Below are 17,356 nucleotides of genomic sequence, written 5' to 3'. Positions count from 1 at the left end.
TATTTCAGGTGTTGACTACAAAACTCTTAATATCTTTGTTAGATCCCTAAATAAACGCAGTTCAAACATTATTTTCTGTTTCTTCGGCTGGCCTTACTACTCGCAAATTAAGCCCTGTTTTGGCGGGCCTTATTTTAAGGGATTCCTGCAATGCTGCCGTGATTCCGTTATTAGTGGATGGGGCTTTTCTGCTGGCCCATAAACCAGAACTTGAGTTATTGAAAAACCACGAGCCCTTTTCCATATTATTGTCTTCATCTAGTTGTACCATCGTGCTTCCCGAAGAAGATCCCGAAGATCGCCTTTTACCCTGTGCATATTGTTTGAATAAAGCATTCTCCTTCATCAACCTTTCCATCATCTTTATATTGTCCAATCTTGTGTTGGCAAGCATCGACCATTTTTCTATCGAGTCTTTCATGACAGAATTGGTCACAAGCATTGTTTTCAGTTCCTCCTCATTTGCCTGAAGTTGCTCCAATAACCTTAAATTCATGGCTTCCAAAGCCTCTTGTTTTGATGATTTGAAGCTCATCTCTTGAGAAAGAGCACGTTGTTTGGCCGTTTCATTATCTAGTCGAAGCTGTAGATCCATTATTTTCTCGCACTTTTCCATAATAGTGGCCATAATATCTGATTGCTCTTTCATGTTTTCCGATGCATTGCCCTTGCGAAAGTCATTGTTCTTCAGCAATTGTGTTAATGAGTCTATTTGCAATTTTAAAGTGCTGTTCTCTTTTCGCAAAATCTCTCTATCAGCCGTCTCAGACTTTGTGTGCGTTCGTATTTTGCTGTTCATATTAACCAACTCTCTTTCTAAAATACGAATACGCGAAATATAGTTCGATTCTTTTATTGACATATTCTTTACGCACAGATCCAGCACGCTCTTTGCATTTATTCCTGATACATTCTGACAGACTGAATTTTCTACCATTGTCATATTAGCACCGAAATCTAACGTGCTTAAGCTCTCTTCCCTATCCTTCTCTGCTGCAGAGCATGTCAATACCACGGTCGTCTTACTGTTGCCACCCATAGTTTCTCGCAATAATCTGGTCAATTGCGAGTCCTGATATGGCACATTTTTGAGAGTTTGCAAAGCCAAACCACTGCTTTTCGTTGTCCTCCGTACCGCTGCCAAAGATCGAGCTACATTATCCAGCGAATACATAGATAAGTTTATTTTCCGAATCACCTCTGAAGAGTAACTTGATTTGCTAGATTTATCCAGCTTATCAGAACCAGCAAGATCAATCAAATGAAGTGAACTTTCTTTAAGAATGCCCTCCTCCTCATTTTTCTGCTTCACATGTATTATTACGATAACGCTGGATCTTTGCCTATGGTCTTCTTTCGAATTGTTTCTGGCCAGTGACATATAGTACATCAACTCATCTGACGTAGCAACATACACCGATTTCAAATTCTTGACAATGACTGGCGAAGAAGGCCCTGAGCTGGTTGAAAGTTTAAGGCTTTTCGCAGATTTTGAATCAATCAATAGATCGTAAATGTTTTCAGCAAAGACTTCCATGAATGATGTGCTTATAGTAAAGTCTGATCCTTTTTTAGTCATTTCTTCAATTTTGCGAAAGAGTTCCGTACAAATCGTCGAGAACATCCCCTCAAAGTATTGATTTCCAAGCAAAAGAGTGCTTTTACCTATGGTGCTTTGCCCGTAGGACATTATAGAAACATTATAACCATTTAAAAGGTTTTCAACACTAGGTTGTGTGATGGCGTCTGTTACTATTTTTTCATCAGAATCAGTATCGAATACTTCATCAAATTGGAATCTGGAGAACTCGCGTTTACCTGGATTATGTCCATTTTGCTCGCAATTCATACCTTCTTCCCAAAAAATCGTTCGACTATCCTCAACCCTGTATTTTAGATTATTCCCACCATAGTCTTGAGCCTTCAGTTTGAGGAAGACCTTGGTTTTGTGCGGGAGCCTGAGACCTTTCACTTCGACGGACATATCCGAATTCATTTTAGCTCAAACACTGGAAGTAATGGAGTAAATGGGTTCCAACAGTGCTGTCTTTGGCCCTCCTTACTTATACTTTCAATTCGGCTCTATAATTTGTCACTTTATTCAATGCCTCAACTTTCCTCGGGGAGCGACAACGGTGCGTGAAGCTTGCTTGCTGGTCTTGAAAATATAAGCTGGGCTATCCATTAAAAAAGATCAAAGATCAAAGTTCAATGGATTTGTATTTCTCTATTTAGAACTAAAGAGTTACAACGTAAATAACAAATGGTTCATATTCTGTATCTACCAATGTTGCATATTGATGTAGACTTGTGTCTTGTTTCAGGATCTTCCCCTGTTTATCCTTGGCGAAAGCGTTGCCGCTTAAGTAACCAAACGCTTCAATTAATTCATGCTTACATTTAGTTAAATTCTTTGGTGGTACTGCAATAATCTTTGTATTGAAATGAGGGGGTAATCCATAACGAAGAACAGATTCAACATAAACACGAAGTGCCTTAATATGAAACCAATCAACAAAACAATCGGAGTATGCAGTTTTTGCCAATCTCACCAGTTGAACACGCAATGAGTGCTCTAGGTTAGCTGCTGAATCATGCTCTTTCTTTAACTGATCAATCAATTCCTCTGAATAATTAAATTCACGAGGGATGTACTTCTTCTCTCTAGCCTTTGTGCAGAACTCTTGCGCATTTTTCTTAAACAAGTGGACATTGTATAAGATATATTCGGAATCTTGAGAGATAATACCAGCAGATCCTGGCACAACATTTGGAGTTAAAGTTTCATACGTTTTTTCAAATTCAGATTTTAAGTTTTTGGGTACCGCTATCAAAACCGTGGTCAAATATTCAGATTTTAAAATAAAATCTTCTGGTTTAACGATATCATGCAAGGATCTAACAGATAGATCACCGGTTTTCTTTCTCTCCGCAGCTACAAGACTTGTCTTGGCATTGTTATAATTACTGAAAGTCGCTCTAACATCTGCATCCAATTGTGCAGCTTCACCAGAGATTAGTTCAATAAGCTCTGCGATTGGCTTGTCTAACTTAAATTTTCTCGTTTGCCATTGAAAATTCTCTAAATATTCTGGGATCGGAACATTATTTATTGGAACAGTCTTGAAGGCATTTGTGCTTGTTTCATTCAAACCAGACAGAATTTCAACAATCTTTGCAATAGATCCACCGATTTGCGCGTCGTATTTAGCCAATTCTTCCGACTCAACAATGAGACTATCCAAAGAGCCAATTTTGAATTCAGGAATCTTAAAGTCAGATACAAACACTCTTCCACCAATTAGGTCCTCTTGTAACCACGAATCGACATCCTTGCTTGAGGACGTACTGGGTTTCGTATTTTCGGGCAGAGAAAGCAGAATAAACTCGTTTGCTGCGTACAAAGCGGTAGCCATTATTTCTTGGACAGATATATCTTCTTTGCCAACTCAATCGAACCTTCCAACTCAATTGAAGTACTGCCCTTTCACCCACAATGTCTTCAAGATATATTATTTTAGATGTGTAACTGACCTTTAATGGCTGCTTTATTCCCCTTGCAGCCTTTCTTATTATCGTTCTGAACGATTACAAAATAAATAACTTTCATCTCTTATTTTGACCAAAAAACCTACGATGACTTCGATTGAGATATCTTTTACGAATGAAGCTTAAGAGCTATATTTGAGAAATGATTACTTAACAGCATCAGTACGTAAAAAAAATTATCGAGTAATATTTAGTTGATTATTTCAAGACTTTACCATCGGCGATTTCTTTCGATTCTCCGTTAACGACGACAGGCTTATCCCATGCCCACATGTTGTTAACAAATTCTTTGTCTTCATCCTTAGATGGGTCTAGCTTGGTGAAGCTGTAAGACTCCCAATCTGGAGCAACGTCGAAAGCTGGAACATGGTCTTGACCTCTGACCATGATGGCACCGACAATACCGTTGTTGTTGTTTTCACCGAACACAACCATAGCACCGAAAACGTATTTGACTGAAGCGGACAATCTGTTGAAGAAACCACCGATCAAGTTGTTGGACATGAAGGTCAAGGTTAATTCATCATTATATTTATAGTCAACCCTCCAGATGGAATATTCCTCTGGGTTATAGTGTTCCCAGAACCATGGCAGAGCAACTGGTCTTGTGTCGTCATTGGAGTATTTTCTCTTCCACTCATCTAGAACAAAAGTCGATTTGCCCAAAAGTTCCAGTGGATGTTTAGGTTTCTTTGGTTCAGCTGGTGGAGCCTCATTTTGCTCTGGCTTCTTCTCAGCTTTAGCTTGCTTGGCGCCTTCAGCTTTCTTTGGCTTTTCGGCCTTTGTCTTCTTTGGTGGTTCAACCATTTTCTCGGTTGGTTTGTACTCAGCAAATGCTTCTTTCAAATACTTGGAGTCCTTGACAGTGTAGAACCATCTAGTCAAATATGGATGCTTAGATCTGAAGTCATTGCCGCAAATAAATAAGAAAGCAAATGACCAAGAAGCGAATGCGATAAGATCAGCAATGGTTACACTTTCAGCTGCCAAGAAAGTGAATTCTTTCAATCTAGATTCGAAAGATTGAGCGTATTTTTCAATTTTTTCAAGACCAGTCTCAATTTGTTTCTTGTTGTATGGGACTTTGCCAATCAATGGGAAAATGACGTTGCATAATTCACCGGCCAGATCACCATTGGACACCCAAAGCCATCTTGAAATTTCAGTCGTTTCTTTTAGGTTCTTACCCAACAATTCCTTTTGAGTAGCTTCATCAGTTTCAGTGGAAATTACTATTCAATTTTCAAAATTAATGTTAGTAAGTCTTTCTTGACTAGACGTGTTTCTCAGCAAAGACCAACGGAAATATTGTTAAAGTCGTTTCAGAATTAATGATTATCGACATACGAGTGGTTACCTTTTTATTTGTACCCATTCAGACAGGGATAACTGTAATGTTTAGTGTTTTCATCATATACTTCAACAATATTTACGTCAACCTCCAAGAATCGAATAAAATGAGCTCAATAGACATACAGTATTGGATGATAGGAACGGTTTCATTCAATTTGTAACCGTTGGAGCCAACTAGGGCTGGAACTTTACCTAATGGGAATAGTTCGGCAGCCTCTGGGGCATTTCTGATGTCAACAAATTCACAGTCAATTTTCAATGACTTACACAAGGCAGCCAAAATCTGACATCTTGGTGATTCAGGAAAGGAGTAGATCTTACCGGCAGACATTTTGAGTAAATCTTAGCTTCGAACAGTTTCAAAACAAGAGGAAAACTAAATCATGACTTTTATAGTGCTGGCTAATTGATTGAACACCCTCTAATTTAACCAGTTGCATCGTCAACGAGAAAATTTTTCGCTTACCCGGCCCTTTTCAAAAACCTATTAGGTTTGAAATATCAATGCGCCATGCGCCACGGCGGCTAAGTCAAAGATTGCCGCAGCATTTATCTGACTGTTTGACAAGCAAACCAGACGTATTTTCTCGCATCTTGCTTTCCATTTGGCGAGTACTACCCCCAACGAACTCGTGCTGGACACCACCGCACAGAAGTCCTGAACACCCGGTCTCCTCCTCCTCACACGAGCGACCGCAGCAACGCTTTAAAACAGCATCTTGGGCCGCGGTGCGGCAAACGATGGGTACTCAGCGGCACCAGTGCAAATAAAAGAGTATTCGTTTCTCTCCAACCAGGATGTACGCCGGCAACTCATGCACATCACAAGCTTTCCCGCTTAGCTCGTGCTTGACTCATACTTGACTTATACTTGACTTATACTTGATTTATACTGGACTTATGTATCAAGCACACACAATCCGGAGACTTTCCATTGCCCGAGCGTACTAAGGTTGTTGTTGAACTGGAGTTTGGTATCCTTTTTATTATACTCAAAGGCCCCTTCTTCCCCTTGCATGAAATGAAACCCGAACTTGTGTTACCCTCCTTATGAATATTTTGGCGCCCAGACACCCAATCTGAAATTTTTCATTTCGATGAGAATCCTTATGTGCGATGAGATGAGCATGAAGTATTCAAATGAAGAGTTTTCAGCAATTGATGCTGTCTGTTTTGGGGGTAGAGGTTTGACTTCGTTTGATTGTTGCTAGTCAAAGTAGGCTTTATTGATAGTTTGTGCAATGTCTAGCTCTTTAGAGGAACGTTTGCGGGCAAATTCGAACGCTTTTGAGGGACTGCTTGCGCTGATTCCAGCTAAATACTACTACGATGAGGATACGCAAGAGCAATGGAAGGCCAAAAAGAAGAGCAAGTCGCAGGCCAAAGATGATAAGCAGAAGAAACTGGACCCTGACCAAATGGACCAGGGGAATATGAGTACTTTAGAGGTGATGAAGCAGAGGGAGAGCATTTCGAAGCCTGTGGTGCTGCCCGGTGAGAAGCTCAATCTGCTCAAGAGGCAGGAGCAGAAAATAAGAGGAGAGGAAGTGGAGGAACCTTCACAGGAGGAACACGATGAAGAGCCTGTGGAAGAAGAAGAAAAAGAGGACGAAACTGTCGATATGGAGCAGGATGCACAGTTGAGTGTTTTCTTTGATGATGAAGGTAATGAAGTTGCGAACTCTGACGACAAAGTGCCAGCTGAAGGGCAGGGGGACAAGACGCTTGAGAAGCAGGAAAAGAGAAAGAATATAGATGCGCTGAGATCAAAACTGCAGGCCAAGATCCAGGACCTGAAGGAAAAGAGGAAGGCTCCTGGTTCAAGAGTCAAGGGTGCACCGAGTTCGCGAGAGGCTATCCTAGCTGAGAGGAAGCGTAAAATAGAAATGAAAAAAGCACTTCAACCACAAAAGGCTGAAGCCAACGAGAGTGACAACAGTGATTCCGACATAGATGATGGAAGTGATAATGAAAATTCAGACCAACAGAGAAAGAAAAGGAAGCTTTCAAAAGATGAAGATGAAGATTTAGCAGCAGGTGTCATGTTCCAAAATATTACATTCGATGACGGCAATAGGTTAACGTCAGATTTACAATCTTTAAGAAAGGGTTTGAAAAAGAAAGGTCCCGCCAAGAATGATATCAAAGCTCACTTGAAAGTAGTTGAAGCAAAGAGAAATAAAATGGAATCTAAGGACGAATTGGACCAAATCAAAATTAAAGAGAAGGAAAAATGGCAGAGAGCTATGCTGCAGGCTGAAGGCGTTAAAATCAAAGATAATGAAAAACTTCTACGGAAGGCGCTGAAAAGAAAGGAGGCAAAGAAAAGGAAATCTTCCATTGATTGGAAAGAACGTCAAAGGATAGTCGCCGATACAAAATCCGAGAAACAGAAGAGAAGAGAAGAGAACTTACAGATCAGGAAAGATAATAAAGGAGTGAAAAGATCAAAACAACAGAAGATGAAACGCAAATTCAATGGCTCGATGGTAGCAAAGAAAAGCAGAGCGGGTTTCGAAGGTCGCTTGAAAACTGGTAAAAAGAAATAGCGAGATTAAATAAAGACAAAATCATCGCCATTCACATTTTTAGAAGAAAAAATACGTGTAATCATATATATCCCACCCCAGTGCATATGTACAATAAAACTAAAGTAGATTAAGAGACGCTCTCTCAACGTTTTAAATCTTCAATTTTTTTTTTTCACGGTCCACTTGGGTCATGGAGCTTGAGCAGAAGAGAATGAAAAAGCTCCATCATATTCACGAGGTCATCGCTCTTTAATAAATAGATGTAAGCAACTTACAGAACCCACAATGATGCTATTGAGTACTAGATTGCGTGGGATGAGGATCTTGGTAAGAAGCCACATTCGATTTTACAGAAAAAGAAGGTTACCGGTCGGTGGTCATATTCCATCAATGCGGGTTCCAGGTGACCTACCCAGCAAGAACGAGAAGATGTTCAATTTGAACTCAAAAAGCCCTGAAGAATTTGAAAAGAATTTGAAAGCAATAGGATTTGAAGAAATCGAAACAAAGGAGTCTAACCAGGATCTACTATTAAGCTATTTGAAGTATGCTAATGCAGGATTTAAAAAAAGTACAAAAAACTTGAGAAAGCTGCAGAAACAACTAAATGGACAACAGTTGAACGATGACTCAAAACTTAAGTTGTTTTTTGACTACTTGGTAGAAGAAAGTGAATTAGAGATACGAAGGCTAGAAACAATGAGCAAAAATGACTTAGAGACAAAATACAGAACGTTTGATTACAAAGAGGCAATAAATAAACCTATTGAATCAGAGGAACAATTAGAAGAAAAAATCATGGCCGGAATGTTCAAATCTCCAGGTGACAGTGAGGGGACGTACCTCACAAATACAGACTTCATATACCATATTTTGACTGATTTGAATAATCGAAATGACCCAAAATTTCTGTCCATAGAACAGTTGGTGGAAGCCTTTGAGTTGGCAAAACTGGTTCCTATTGAAGGAAGGCGCAAAAGAGGAATTTTCCTTGCAGGAAACTTAATATATAAGTTGGGTAACGTTAGAATGGACCCAGTAAACGAGTCATTCTACATTGACTCGTTGGTCAATTACGGTTCATACAAAAAAGCATTCAATCTTTTTGAAAGCAACAGAGAGAAAGTTGATCATCGATGGTGGTATGAAATGGGTATGATGATAGCACTAAGGGCGAACTATTTACGAAAGTTTGATAAACTGTTAAGCTTGGCCGATGATAAATTCAATAGCTTCCCATACGTCAGTCCTAAAGTTCTAAAGGTAGCCATTAAAAAAAAGCTGTTCCTCAGGGACTTCGATAGTGCAAATAAACTGACCGAAAGATTTCTGAATATCATAAATAGGATGGGCTGTAAGAAACAAAACGAAACAATGAAAGAAACACAAAAAATGATAACTTTTCAATCAAGTGGTAAAGCAGAAGAGTTCTTGAATGAAATGGAAATCCCCACCGATTATGATTTCATTAATGTAATAGAATATCATCTTTTCAGGAAAAATTTCGATACTGCATTCAGGTTGATGGCTCGCTACCTTGAAACTCCAGGTATGGATGAGCAAAATCACAAGTTTTTAATCATTCGAATGAAACTGAATCTTTTAAAAAACTGCGACGATTTAAAACGAAGTTTAGAGCCGCACTTTGCCTCTGGAAACCCAGAGAAACTTTTAGCTGCTCTGGAAACGTCATTTAATCAGGTTGTTAAAGAGCTAAACCTAGCGTCAGCTAACTCTGAGGTTTTTCTTTTTGATGATGTCAATTCACTGGTTTCGAGTACCGCTTTGAGAAATATCATTGAAGATTTTGTCACAAAGGACACTGCAGATATTAATAAAAATGTTAATAAAGATCTTCTCTCCAAGAGACTTCACTGTCTTTTGAAAGTTTTATTAGCCAGTGGAAAAGAGGCCGAGGCTTTAAAAGTTTTATCAAAGATGGAAGAAACTCATTCACAATCTGGAGACCTCAGAGAGATCGTTGAAAATAGTATTTTTTCAGAGAGTAACGCTCACCACTACGCCCAATTTGTTGAATATTACACAATACTGACGATGAAATCATTAAGAAAGAAACGTTATCAATATACAGTAAAAGTTTCAGATATATTGAAAAGGATGGATAGGTTAAAAGTTTCTCCCAATGCAGTCTTATTCACCAGGCTATTGGTTTTTTATCGAGAAACGAATAACTTCGATAGATGCTTTGAGTTGATAAATAATGTTTTGAAAGTCAAACAGTTGAAAGACTCTGTGCCAGATGCAAACAGAACCAATATTTACGGTAGAAGAGATATCACTCGACCGCTCTATATTGAGATTTGGAAAGTTTATTCGAAATATTATAAAATTTTCACCAAGGAATTGGGAAGGGTCGAAAAAAAGTCAAATTACGTGGCCTGGAAGATGAATACTTCTAATATTATTCAGCAAACCAATATTCATCCAGAATTCTCAATTCGCAGTATATTTTTCAACATGATTCAAACCGATAATATCTTGCCGGATGCTAGGCTTTATTATATTATTTTACTGGCATTCATGAGGCGTCGCGATTGGTCTGCCATACCTTCCATTTTGACTTCAATGTCAAAAGTACATGATCTGGAAATATCTGAAAGCTTGGTAAAGTATTTCATGAAGGGATTAGAGAGAGAATTCATCTTATTAGATGGCAAAAGGAGGGAAGAACAAGGCTTGAAGCCGGAAGAAGCAAAATTGAAGTCACGAGAATCACTTCTTGGATTCAAGAAGTTGGGCCAAATAGTAACTCCAGAACCGAAGCAGCCGGAAACCGCAAGAAAACTATTGGAGCAAATGCAGTTTTTGTTTCAGTCTACGGATGCAAATGCATATTCAACAGCAGAAGTAAATGCTGCAAAGAAAGACATGGGATTATCCATCTCCTGAATTATAAGCGATATATATAGTGCACATTATGATAGATACCTTGTAAATAGTATAGAATTATATCACTTTTTACTCAGGCGCAGCCACTTTGGTACTTTCTTCTCACCTGAAACAGCAATTGAACTATTCGATACTTGAGCGGATGGTTTTGTAACTCTTGCAGTTTCATCACCAGACTTCGATTCAGCATCTAGATGATCTAATTTAACATCGTCTGCTTCATTTAGCTCCTTCGCCTCCTTCAAAATTGCCTCCTTCAAGTACGGACCCTCTTGTGGAGATTCAAATATCAGTAAAGTCCTGCAACCAAAACCTAAATCCTTCACCAGTCCTTTTTCAGAAGGTAAAAGCAACTCATAAGGATGTGAAAATGATAATTTAAAATCAAGATTTTCTTCGATTAGGGAATTCGCCACGACTTGGTATATCATATGAACATTATCTTCAGGGGCAAAAGTCGCTTCTATATGACTGAGATTTGGGAACCTTACTCTCACATTACACTCTGTTACTGCGCTCTTGCTGCCACCATTTTCTCGTTCTTCTTTCATTCTCTTTGAAATCAGAGAACCGCCAAGCGCTCCTGTTTGCTTTGATAGCAGTTGCTGGTAAATTCTAGCATGCGCAACAGTCAACTCATAGTCATCTTCGTCATCATTTGATATTTGCGAATGTATTGGTACTTTTGGTGGGACAAATGCTAATATTTTATGTAGTTCATGACCTTTGTCATCGATCGAGGTTTTCATATCAGCTGCGGGTGCTTCCGCTGGAGTACCCTGTTGCTCGGAGCTCGTTTTCTGAACAAATGACCTTCTATCAGAATGTATGTACAGTTTTATCAATGCTGATTCCCTAATCCCTAAGTTACTCAAAGTGTTTGATTGGAAATCAGAGTAAGGAATTGTTTTTGAAAACACCTGAAGCTTCGTCTCTTGAGGATCGAGTGGCCAGGAATACTTATGTGCTAGAGCTGCAATCACTGTTTTTATATTCTCATTGACATCTACTTCATCGATAACCGTCTCAAAATCAACGACTTGCATTTTGATTCTTACAATATGAGGGGTTCTTCTTGATGATTCAGAATCCCTCCTTTGCCCTTCTTTCAAATCTAATTTTGCTCCAGCAGACAGATTCATCAGTCTCCATGGAAGGTCCAAAGCCACGGGCTTTTCTTTGTGAAGTAGACTCCATGAATCTAGATTTTCGCTTGATTTTTGGTTGATCAATTTGAAATGCTTCAAACTATCCTTCAACACATCATTAAGAATCGTGTTTGGGCTAACTTTTACTCTGAATGTCGAAAATTTATACTCGACTGCAACAGTTGACATATCTGGTCAAGCTGTACTTCGATATGGAATCGAATTGGTACTTCTTAAGAATATGTGTGCAGCAAGTCTTTCACTGAATATATTAATAAGTAATTTGGGCCGGTAAGTTTCTTCGGAATTCAAAAGCGATGGTGTTACGCGGATGAGTTGAATAAAAAGGGCTTTTGAGAGAAAGTGACGACTACGTCAAGAGAGTGTCCTATAGTGACGAGTTTACCTATGCTTTTAGATCCGTCTATTAGGTTAAGGGAAGCAGTCACTGCTGGGAACCTTCTGATAGTCAAAAGGCTGCTAAGAAGGTTTCCGGATTACCTAACGAATATTGATCCAACGAATGGGTGGACTTCCTTACATTATGCAGCATATCATGGTTGGTATCTAATATGCGTGTACCTAATACAACTTGGACATGACAAGAGAGAGATGATGAGGACTTTCAAAGGCAATAACTGCGTTCATTTGGCTATGATGAATGGTCATGAACAAACAACACATCTTTTATTGCAGCATTTCCCCCAGCATATCGACCGACCTGGACAACACGGAAGAACACCTGTTCACATTGCATGCTTACATAACTATTACCAATGTCTTAGTCTCCTTATGGGAGTGGGTGCGAAGCTGAAACTGCCGGATGATGATGGTGAAACTCCGTTACACATTTGCTTAGAGTATGGTAGTATAAACTGTATGAAAATGCTGATATTCAATGGAGGCGTTGCAGATGATAATGTGAAGAATAATTATCATTGGCGACCTAGTGACGTTGCAGAAACCTTTGAATTAGGGAAACAGTATGCTAAACTTCTCAAAGAATCAGAAAATTCAGGAGTACGAACAAGATCAAGTTACAGCTCCTTTAAAACACCGGTCTTGAGCACAAAACCTGTGTTTGACGATGGCCCATCGCCGGTTTTGACCATGAATTCACCTTATTCGCTTCCTTCTCACAATGGTGGCCATACTCAACTTTCAAAAGTACCAACATCAAGACCCTCGGGAATAGGTATAGTATCAAAGTCACAAACTGGCAATCAATCATACCAATCCAGACTGACATCGAAGAATTCTTTTTTAACGAATTCCAGTTCGTCCATTGATAGGAAGGATGGTTCACACGTGCTCACAAATCCAAATTCTAATTCTAATTCTAATGCCACCTCCAATGCAAATTCTAGGGTTAATCTTCTGGATCGAAAACTTACAGGCTCCTCCCCTGATGTGTCACCAACAAAGAAAGGCGAGCATGATGCAAACAGAAGCAGGAAAACAAGTAATGTTGAATATATCAACAAATACCTCTCAAGCACTGGTAATAGCGCTGGCTCATCAACAGGAATCACACAAACAGGTAATGATGAAAAAAACGAAACCAATCCAGCAGAGCTTTTGAAAAACAGAAGAAAGGTCTCTCTTTTGAACATTCCAGTTGAAAAATTAAGGCATAATGACGATGAGTAAGGATAAACTCTTACATGTCCACATTACATATATACATATTTATACATTTTTTTTCAATGAACAGCATTTGCATTATCAAAATATAAGTGATAATGTAATTTACACATTGGATTGAAGTTGGATTTACAGTGCAGACAAGACAATGATCTTGTGTATTCCCTAAAAGTCAATTCTTCGTTACAAACACCACACTTGATGAATTTACCATTGGCATTTTCTAAAAGGTCATATTTTTCGATCTTATGGTCTGTTAATTCTTTGTGACATGAATAACAGGCATAAAAGCTTTCACAGCATTTGAATTTCAAACCAACAATGTCTAAAGGTGAATTCCAATGAACGCAACGAGACTGTTGATCTACTAGTTTGCCCTTGATACGCGGCATATGTCTGGCAATATTGAATGCCTTACTACCATTTCGTTTTCCTCCATCTATCTCCGTTTGACATTACTTAAAAAGAATATACAAATAATTTCTCTTAATATATAAAACTTAATATAGACAGAAACAAAAATCATAAATATGGGAGGCAGAGAATCGGGTAGCCTTCTTTATAATACTAAACTCCGTAGAACTCTGCAGTTTATTTCTTGGTGGCAAAAACAACACCCTTTTCAATATTTTTTTTCAACGTTTCCTTTGCCTTGGCAAGTAATTCTTCTTCTTCGGACGAAATTTCACCTATAGGATGAATCTTCTCGACACCCTTAGGACCCAATGTAACTGGAGAAGCAAAGAACTCAATACCCTCAGATTTGTACAGTGGGGAATCAACGTAAGTCGCTTCAATGATATCAGCTTCTCCGTCTAAACCTGCCATAACAGCGTTCGCAAACTTAGCACCCGCTTGCGCCATAGATAAAGTAGCCGAGCCACCCCCGTTTTTAGCTTGAACAACTTCATCACCACCGAATTGAATTCTGTGGATCAAAGCATCTTTAACGTCCTTTGGCATACCCTTATGTTGAGTTTGTGAGATCAATGGAATGATGGTTATACCCGAATGTCCACCAACAACGTTAACTTTTTCCTGGGTTGGATCGGTGTTCTCAACCTGCGATATAAACCTTGAGGCTCTAATGGAATCGAGAGTCGTCACACCGAACAATTTCTTCGGATTATAAACGCCCTTTGCCTTCAAAACCTCCGCAACAATTGGAACTGTCGAATTGACTGGATTGGAAATGACCAGGATGGCGGCATTTGGAGCAGCCTCCGCCGTTGCGGACGCCAAATCGCGTACAATACTCGCGTTGATAGCAAATAGGTCATCACGTGTCATGCCTGGCTTTCTTGGCACACCAGCTGGGATCAAAACAACATCTGTGCTGTCCAATGCATTACGCAGACCGTCTTTTTCCTCCGGCGTGAACCCTTTTACCACCGAATTAGTAGGAATATGCGAAATATCTGTAGCCACGCCCTTTGCACCTCTTAGATCGTACAACCTCAGATCTGTGACCTTATGGTTCAATTTCAACAGCAGTGAAAGTGGCTGACCGATACCACCACCTGCACCCAACACGGTAACTTTATATGGGCTGATTCTAGTGGACGAAAACGCACGTCTAGTGACTCTTGACAACATGACTCCTGAAACTTTTTGACACTTCCTGCAACTCTCTTGCCACTTTCTGATACCACTGCTTAGAAACGTCTAACAAGGACAAGAAGATTGCTTAACAGCTTGGACCGCCATCAATTAAAGCGATCATGATGCGATCAACCTGATATACTTCCTACATATATATAAGACATCCCAGATTGTCCTACCGAATCCCTCTTTCCCGACAGCCGCCCGCCCCTTCTCGAAGGAGTGACGGTCTCCAGCTGCGTAATCTCGGCAGGTGAAAAATAAAAGCGCGCTCTTTGGCTGCCGCTACCAGGATGAAACGACAAATATGCGTGCACACAGCGTTTTTTTCTCTTTTCTCGACGACGCGCGCTGCGCGTCGTGAGAAAAACTAATTTGCTCAAACCGCGTGACCCCGAAAACTGCAAGCTGCTTTCGGCACCGACTCCGGATGGGGAAATTTGCGGGCTGTCGGATCCGTGATCGGTACCGTGAAAAGAAAGAAATACAGAGTTTGCGAGGGGCATGCATAGTTTCTCTTCTGTTACGGGGCGGGGTATGCATGAGGACAGCACTGCTATATACTTTTTGCTCTTGACATTTCCCAGCCGGACATAGAGGACGCTGCGTGTGGGAGGAGGGACTGTCCGGGTTAGCTGCCAGGCCCAGCGAGTCGCTCTGCTGAGATGGTACAAGTACAAAGTACACCAGTGATACCGTTGGGCTTACAGACTTATCTATGGAGCTTCGGCTTTCGGAGGAATCGGCAAGAAGAAGGTCTTTCTGTTCGGACTTGTATGGCCAAGTGTAAATGCAATAAGTAGAGGCTGTCTTGCAGCTGGACTGTGCTCTGTAAAATGTGTCGTCTCGCGCGCGTAGAAGGATCCTGCTCTTTAGCAGACCGGTTTGTGCCGCGGGATGTTCGGCGGCAATAGGCTCGGCGGCTAAATGAAGTTGCTCAGTTTGCAACTGTTTGGGGTACGGTGACTGCAGTCAGCAACACGAGCTCAATGTAACACTTCATTTTGTGAAGTAGCAGAAGTACTCTAGCAGACTCGTTACAGTAGCAGTTGCTCTGCACACTTCGTAAATACAATAATCAATCACTACTTCACATATAAACCTAAAATTGAAAACGACGGCTGCGCAGACAAAGGTCCGCGATAACGATATGCAGCACATCATAGTATTCCACTTTTTTTTAGATTCTGCTGCGTGATCAGATCCGTCACGGCACCTAGAACAAATTTCATGGCCTGAGTATCTGTCGCGCAAGTTCTCTTTACGTATATTGGCTTATTATAACGATTCAAACTGAGAAAGAGATTTTCAAAGTACTTTACACCAGCTTCGCAATCGCATACTCTGCCACGGTAATCACCGAAGAATTTTCTTATTGGTGTTCTCTTGATCTTTTCTTCAAATATGTCCATCTTGTTCAGAAACAAGATGAAAGGCGTGTCACGAAACCATTTAGAATTTACCAATGTGTCAAAAAGCATAATCGATTCGTGCATGCGGTTCACCCTTTCGTCTTCAAAAAGCATTTGATCGTACTCGCTGATGGCAAGAACAAATAAAACGGCCGTTATACCTTCGAAACAATGAATCCACTTCTTTCGTTCTGATCTCTGTCCACCCGCATCGAAAACCTTGAATTTTGAACTTCCAATGGTAAATTCATTCTCTGTTATGCCCGTTGTTTTAATCCGCCCCTTCAAGATATCCTCATCCGAGCATACATAATTTGGTCTTGCAAAATTCTCTAAATGGTCAAAATAGTATGGAGCTGAACTCTCCAATTGAAACTCGTTGGATCTCGCAAAGCACTGCTTGATACCCCTGTCTCTGCTCCACAGTTGCTTTATGGCAGAGGCCACCTCTTGATTGTTAGCAGTGCGCCTTTGCTGCTGCTTTTTAACAAATAGTGTATCATCAATGGCAGGCTCATCTAGATTTTGAGAAATGTCACGCAGATCAAGTTGACTTTCGCAGTCTTCAAGTACATCTTCGGTCTCGAATGCCCTGACTTTCCCCGTGCTGCTTACCTTTCTTTTAGCCTCATACCGTTCACTATATTTTAGAACGTAATCGCTCAGAAACTCCGAGCCGCCTGCTACGTTTGCATCGATATAGTCTAGGGGTTTAGCCTGGAGCAAGATTCTCCTGCACTCGAAGAGTTCTTTTTGATTGATCGGATCGTCGCAGTCCAGCGAGATGCCAAGTTTTCTTGCTTGAATAATCAAAATCTTCATCGATTGTATAGCATCTGCCCAAATTACTTGTGTGTATTGCAGCCGTTCCTGATGGCTGAACCCCCCTTTGTGTAGTAGTTTCAATTGCTTCAGTACTGTCGATTTCCCTGATTCACCTGCTCCTAGTAATAACAATTTGATCTCATTTTTGCTATTTCGTTTTTCCTTTTGCAAAGACTGTTCGATAACATCATTTGCTCTTTTACTCTGTAGAAACGGATCGTTCTCATCGTCCATAGGCAAACTCGAAGTACAGCCCATTATAGTATATGTTCCAGTGGTCCTATATTACTGACAGTGCAGGCAAACCGTGGAAAAGTGCCAAAAAAATCAGAACATGGGTCAAACCTGTTTTGTGAATTGAATATCAGACACTAGTATTTAT

General features: G+C 40.1%; 10 protein-coding genes across 10 annotated transcripts; 3 read left to right on the top strand and 7 right to left on the bottom strand.

Moving 5' to 3' along the window:
- Positions 1-61: 61 nt before the first annotated feature.
- On the bottom strand, positions 62-1,996 carry SMY1 (Smy1p; the record flags this gene model as incomplete). The annotated part of the gene is made up of 1 exon (XM_037290558.1): positions 62-1,996. The coding sequence occupies one exon, from the start codon at positions 1,994-1,996 to the stop codon at positions 62-64; it is 1,935 nt and encodes a 644-aa protein (XP_037146453.1).
- A 241-nt stretch (positions 1,997-2,237) lies between these two features.
- VMA5 (H(+)-transporting V1 sector ATPase subunit C) lies at positions 2,238-3,416 on the bottom strand (the record flags this gene model as incomplete). The annotated part of the gene is made up of 1 exon (XM_037290557.1): positions 2,238-3,416. One exon carries the CDS (start codon positions 3,414-3,416, stop codon positions 2,238-2,240), a length of 1,179 nt encoding a protein of 392 aa, XP_037146452.1.
- A 331-nt stretch (positions 3,417-3,747) lies between these two features.
- On the bottom strand, positions 3,748-5,233 carry TEF4 (translation elongation factor EF1B gamma; the record flags this gene model as incomplete). Its single annotated transcript, XM_037290556.1, has 2 exons — positions 3,748-4,781; positions 5,026-5,233. The coding sequence occupies 2 exons, from the start codon at positions 5,231-5,233 to the stop codon at positions 3,748-3,750; spliced, it is 1,242 nt and encodes a 413-aa protein (XP_037146451.1).
- Positions 5,234-6,143: 910 nt separating this feature from the next.
- Positions 6,144-7,451, top strand: RRP14 (ribosome biosynthesis protein RRP14; the record flags this gene model as incomplete). The annotated part of the gene is made up of 1 exon (XM_037290555.1): positions 6,144-7,451. The coding sequence occupies one exon, from the start codon at positions 6,144-6,146 to the stop codon at positions 7,449-7,451; it is 1,308 nt and encodes a 435-aa protein (XP_037146450.1).
- Positions 7,452-7,718: 267 nt separating this feature from the next.
- SOV1 (Sov1p) lies at positions 7,719-10,343 on the top strand (the record flags this gene model as incomplete). Its single annotated transcript, XM_037290554.1, has 1 exon — positions 7,719-10,343. The coding sequence occupies one exon, from the start codon at positions 7,719-7,721 to the stop codon at positions 10,341-10,343; it is 2,625 nt and encodes an 874-aa protein (XP_037146449.1).
- A 62-nt stretch (positions 10,344-10,405) lies between these two features.
- UBX4 (Ubx4p) lies at positions 10,406-11,680 on the bottom strand (the record flags this gene model as incomplete). The annotated part of the gene is made up of 1 exon (XM_037290553.1): positions 10,406-11,680. The coding sequence occupies one exon, from the start codon at positions 11,678-11,680 to the stop codon at positions 10,406-10,408; it is 1,275 nt and encodes a 424-aa protein (XP_037146448.1).
- Positions 11,681-11,899: 219 nt separating this feature from the next.
- Positions 11,900-13,141, top strand: AVO2 (Avo2p; the record flags this gene model as incomplete). Its single annotated transcript, XM_037290552.1, has 1 exon — positions 11,900-13,141. The coding sequence occupies one exon, from the start codon at positions 11,900-11,902 to the stop codon at positions 13,139-13,141; it is 1,242 nt and encodes a 413-aa protein (XP_037146447.1).
- A 53-nt stretch (positions 13,142-13,194) lies between these two features.
- HOT13 (Hot13p) lies at positions 13,195-13,527 on the bottom strand (the record flags this gene model as incomplete). Its single annotated transcript, XM_037290551.1, has 1 exon — positions 13,195-13,527. One exon carries the CDS (start codon positions 13,525-13,527, stop codon positions 13,195-13,197), a length of 333 nt encoding a protein of 110 aa, XP_037146446.1.
- A 199-nt stretch (positions 13,528-13,726) lies between these two features.
- On the bottom strand, positions 13,727-14,731 carry MDH1 (malate dehydrogenase MDH1; the record flags this gene model as incomplete). The annotated part of the gene is made up of 1 exon (XM_037290550.1): positions 13,727-14,731. One exon carries the CDS (start codon positions 14,729-14,731, stop codon positions 13,727-13,729), a length of 1,005 nt encoding a protein of 334 aa, XP_037146445.1.
- A 1,166-nt stretch (positions 14,732-15,897) lies between these two features.
- GPA1 (guanine nucleotide-binding protein subunit alpha) lies at positions 15,898-17,232 on the bottom strand (the record flags this gene model as incomplete). The annotated part of the gene is made up of 1 exon (XM_037290549.1): positions 15,898-17,232. One exon carries the CDS (start codon positions 17,230-17,232, stop codon positions 15,898-15,900), a length of 1,335 nt encoding a protein of 444 aa, XP_037146444.1.
- Between the last annotated feature and the right edge of the window lie 124 nt (positions 17,233-17,356).

This window comes from Zygotorulaspora mrakii, chromosome 8 (genome assembly GCF_013402915.1).
Source record: "Zygotorulaspora mrakii chromosome 8, complete sequence".
Classification (NCBI taxonomy): Eukaryota; Fungi; Ascomycota; class Saccharomycetes; order Saccharomycetales; family Saccharomycetaceae; genus Zygotorulaspora; species Zygotorulaspora mrakii.
The sequence above is the reverse complement of the archived record's forward strand: the minus strand, read 5'-3'. Positions and strand labels throughout refer to the sequence as shown.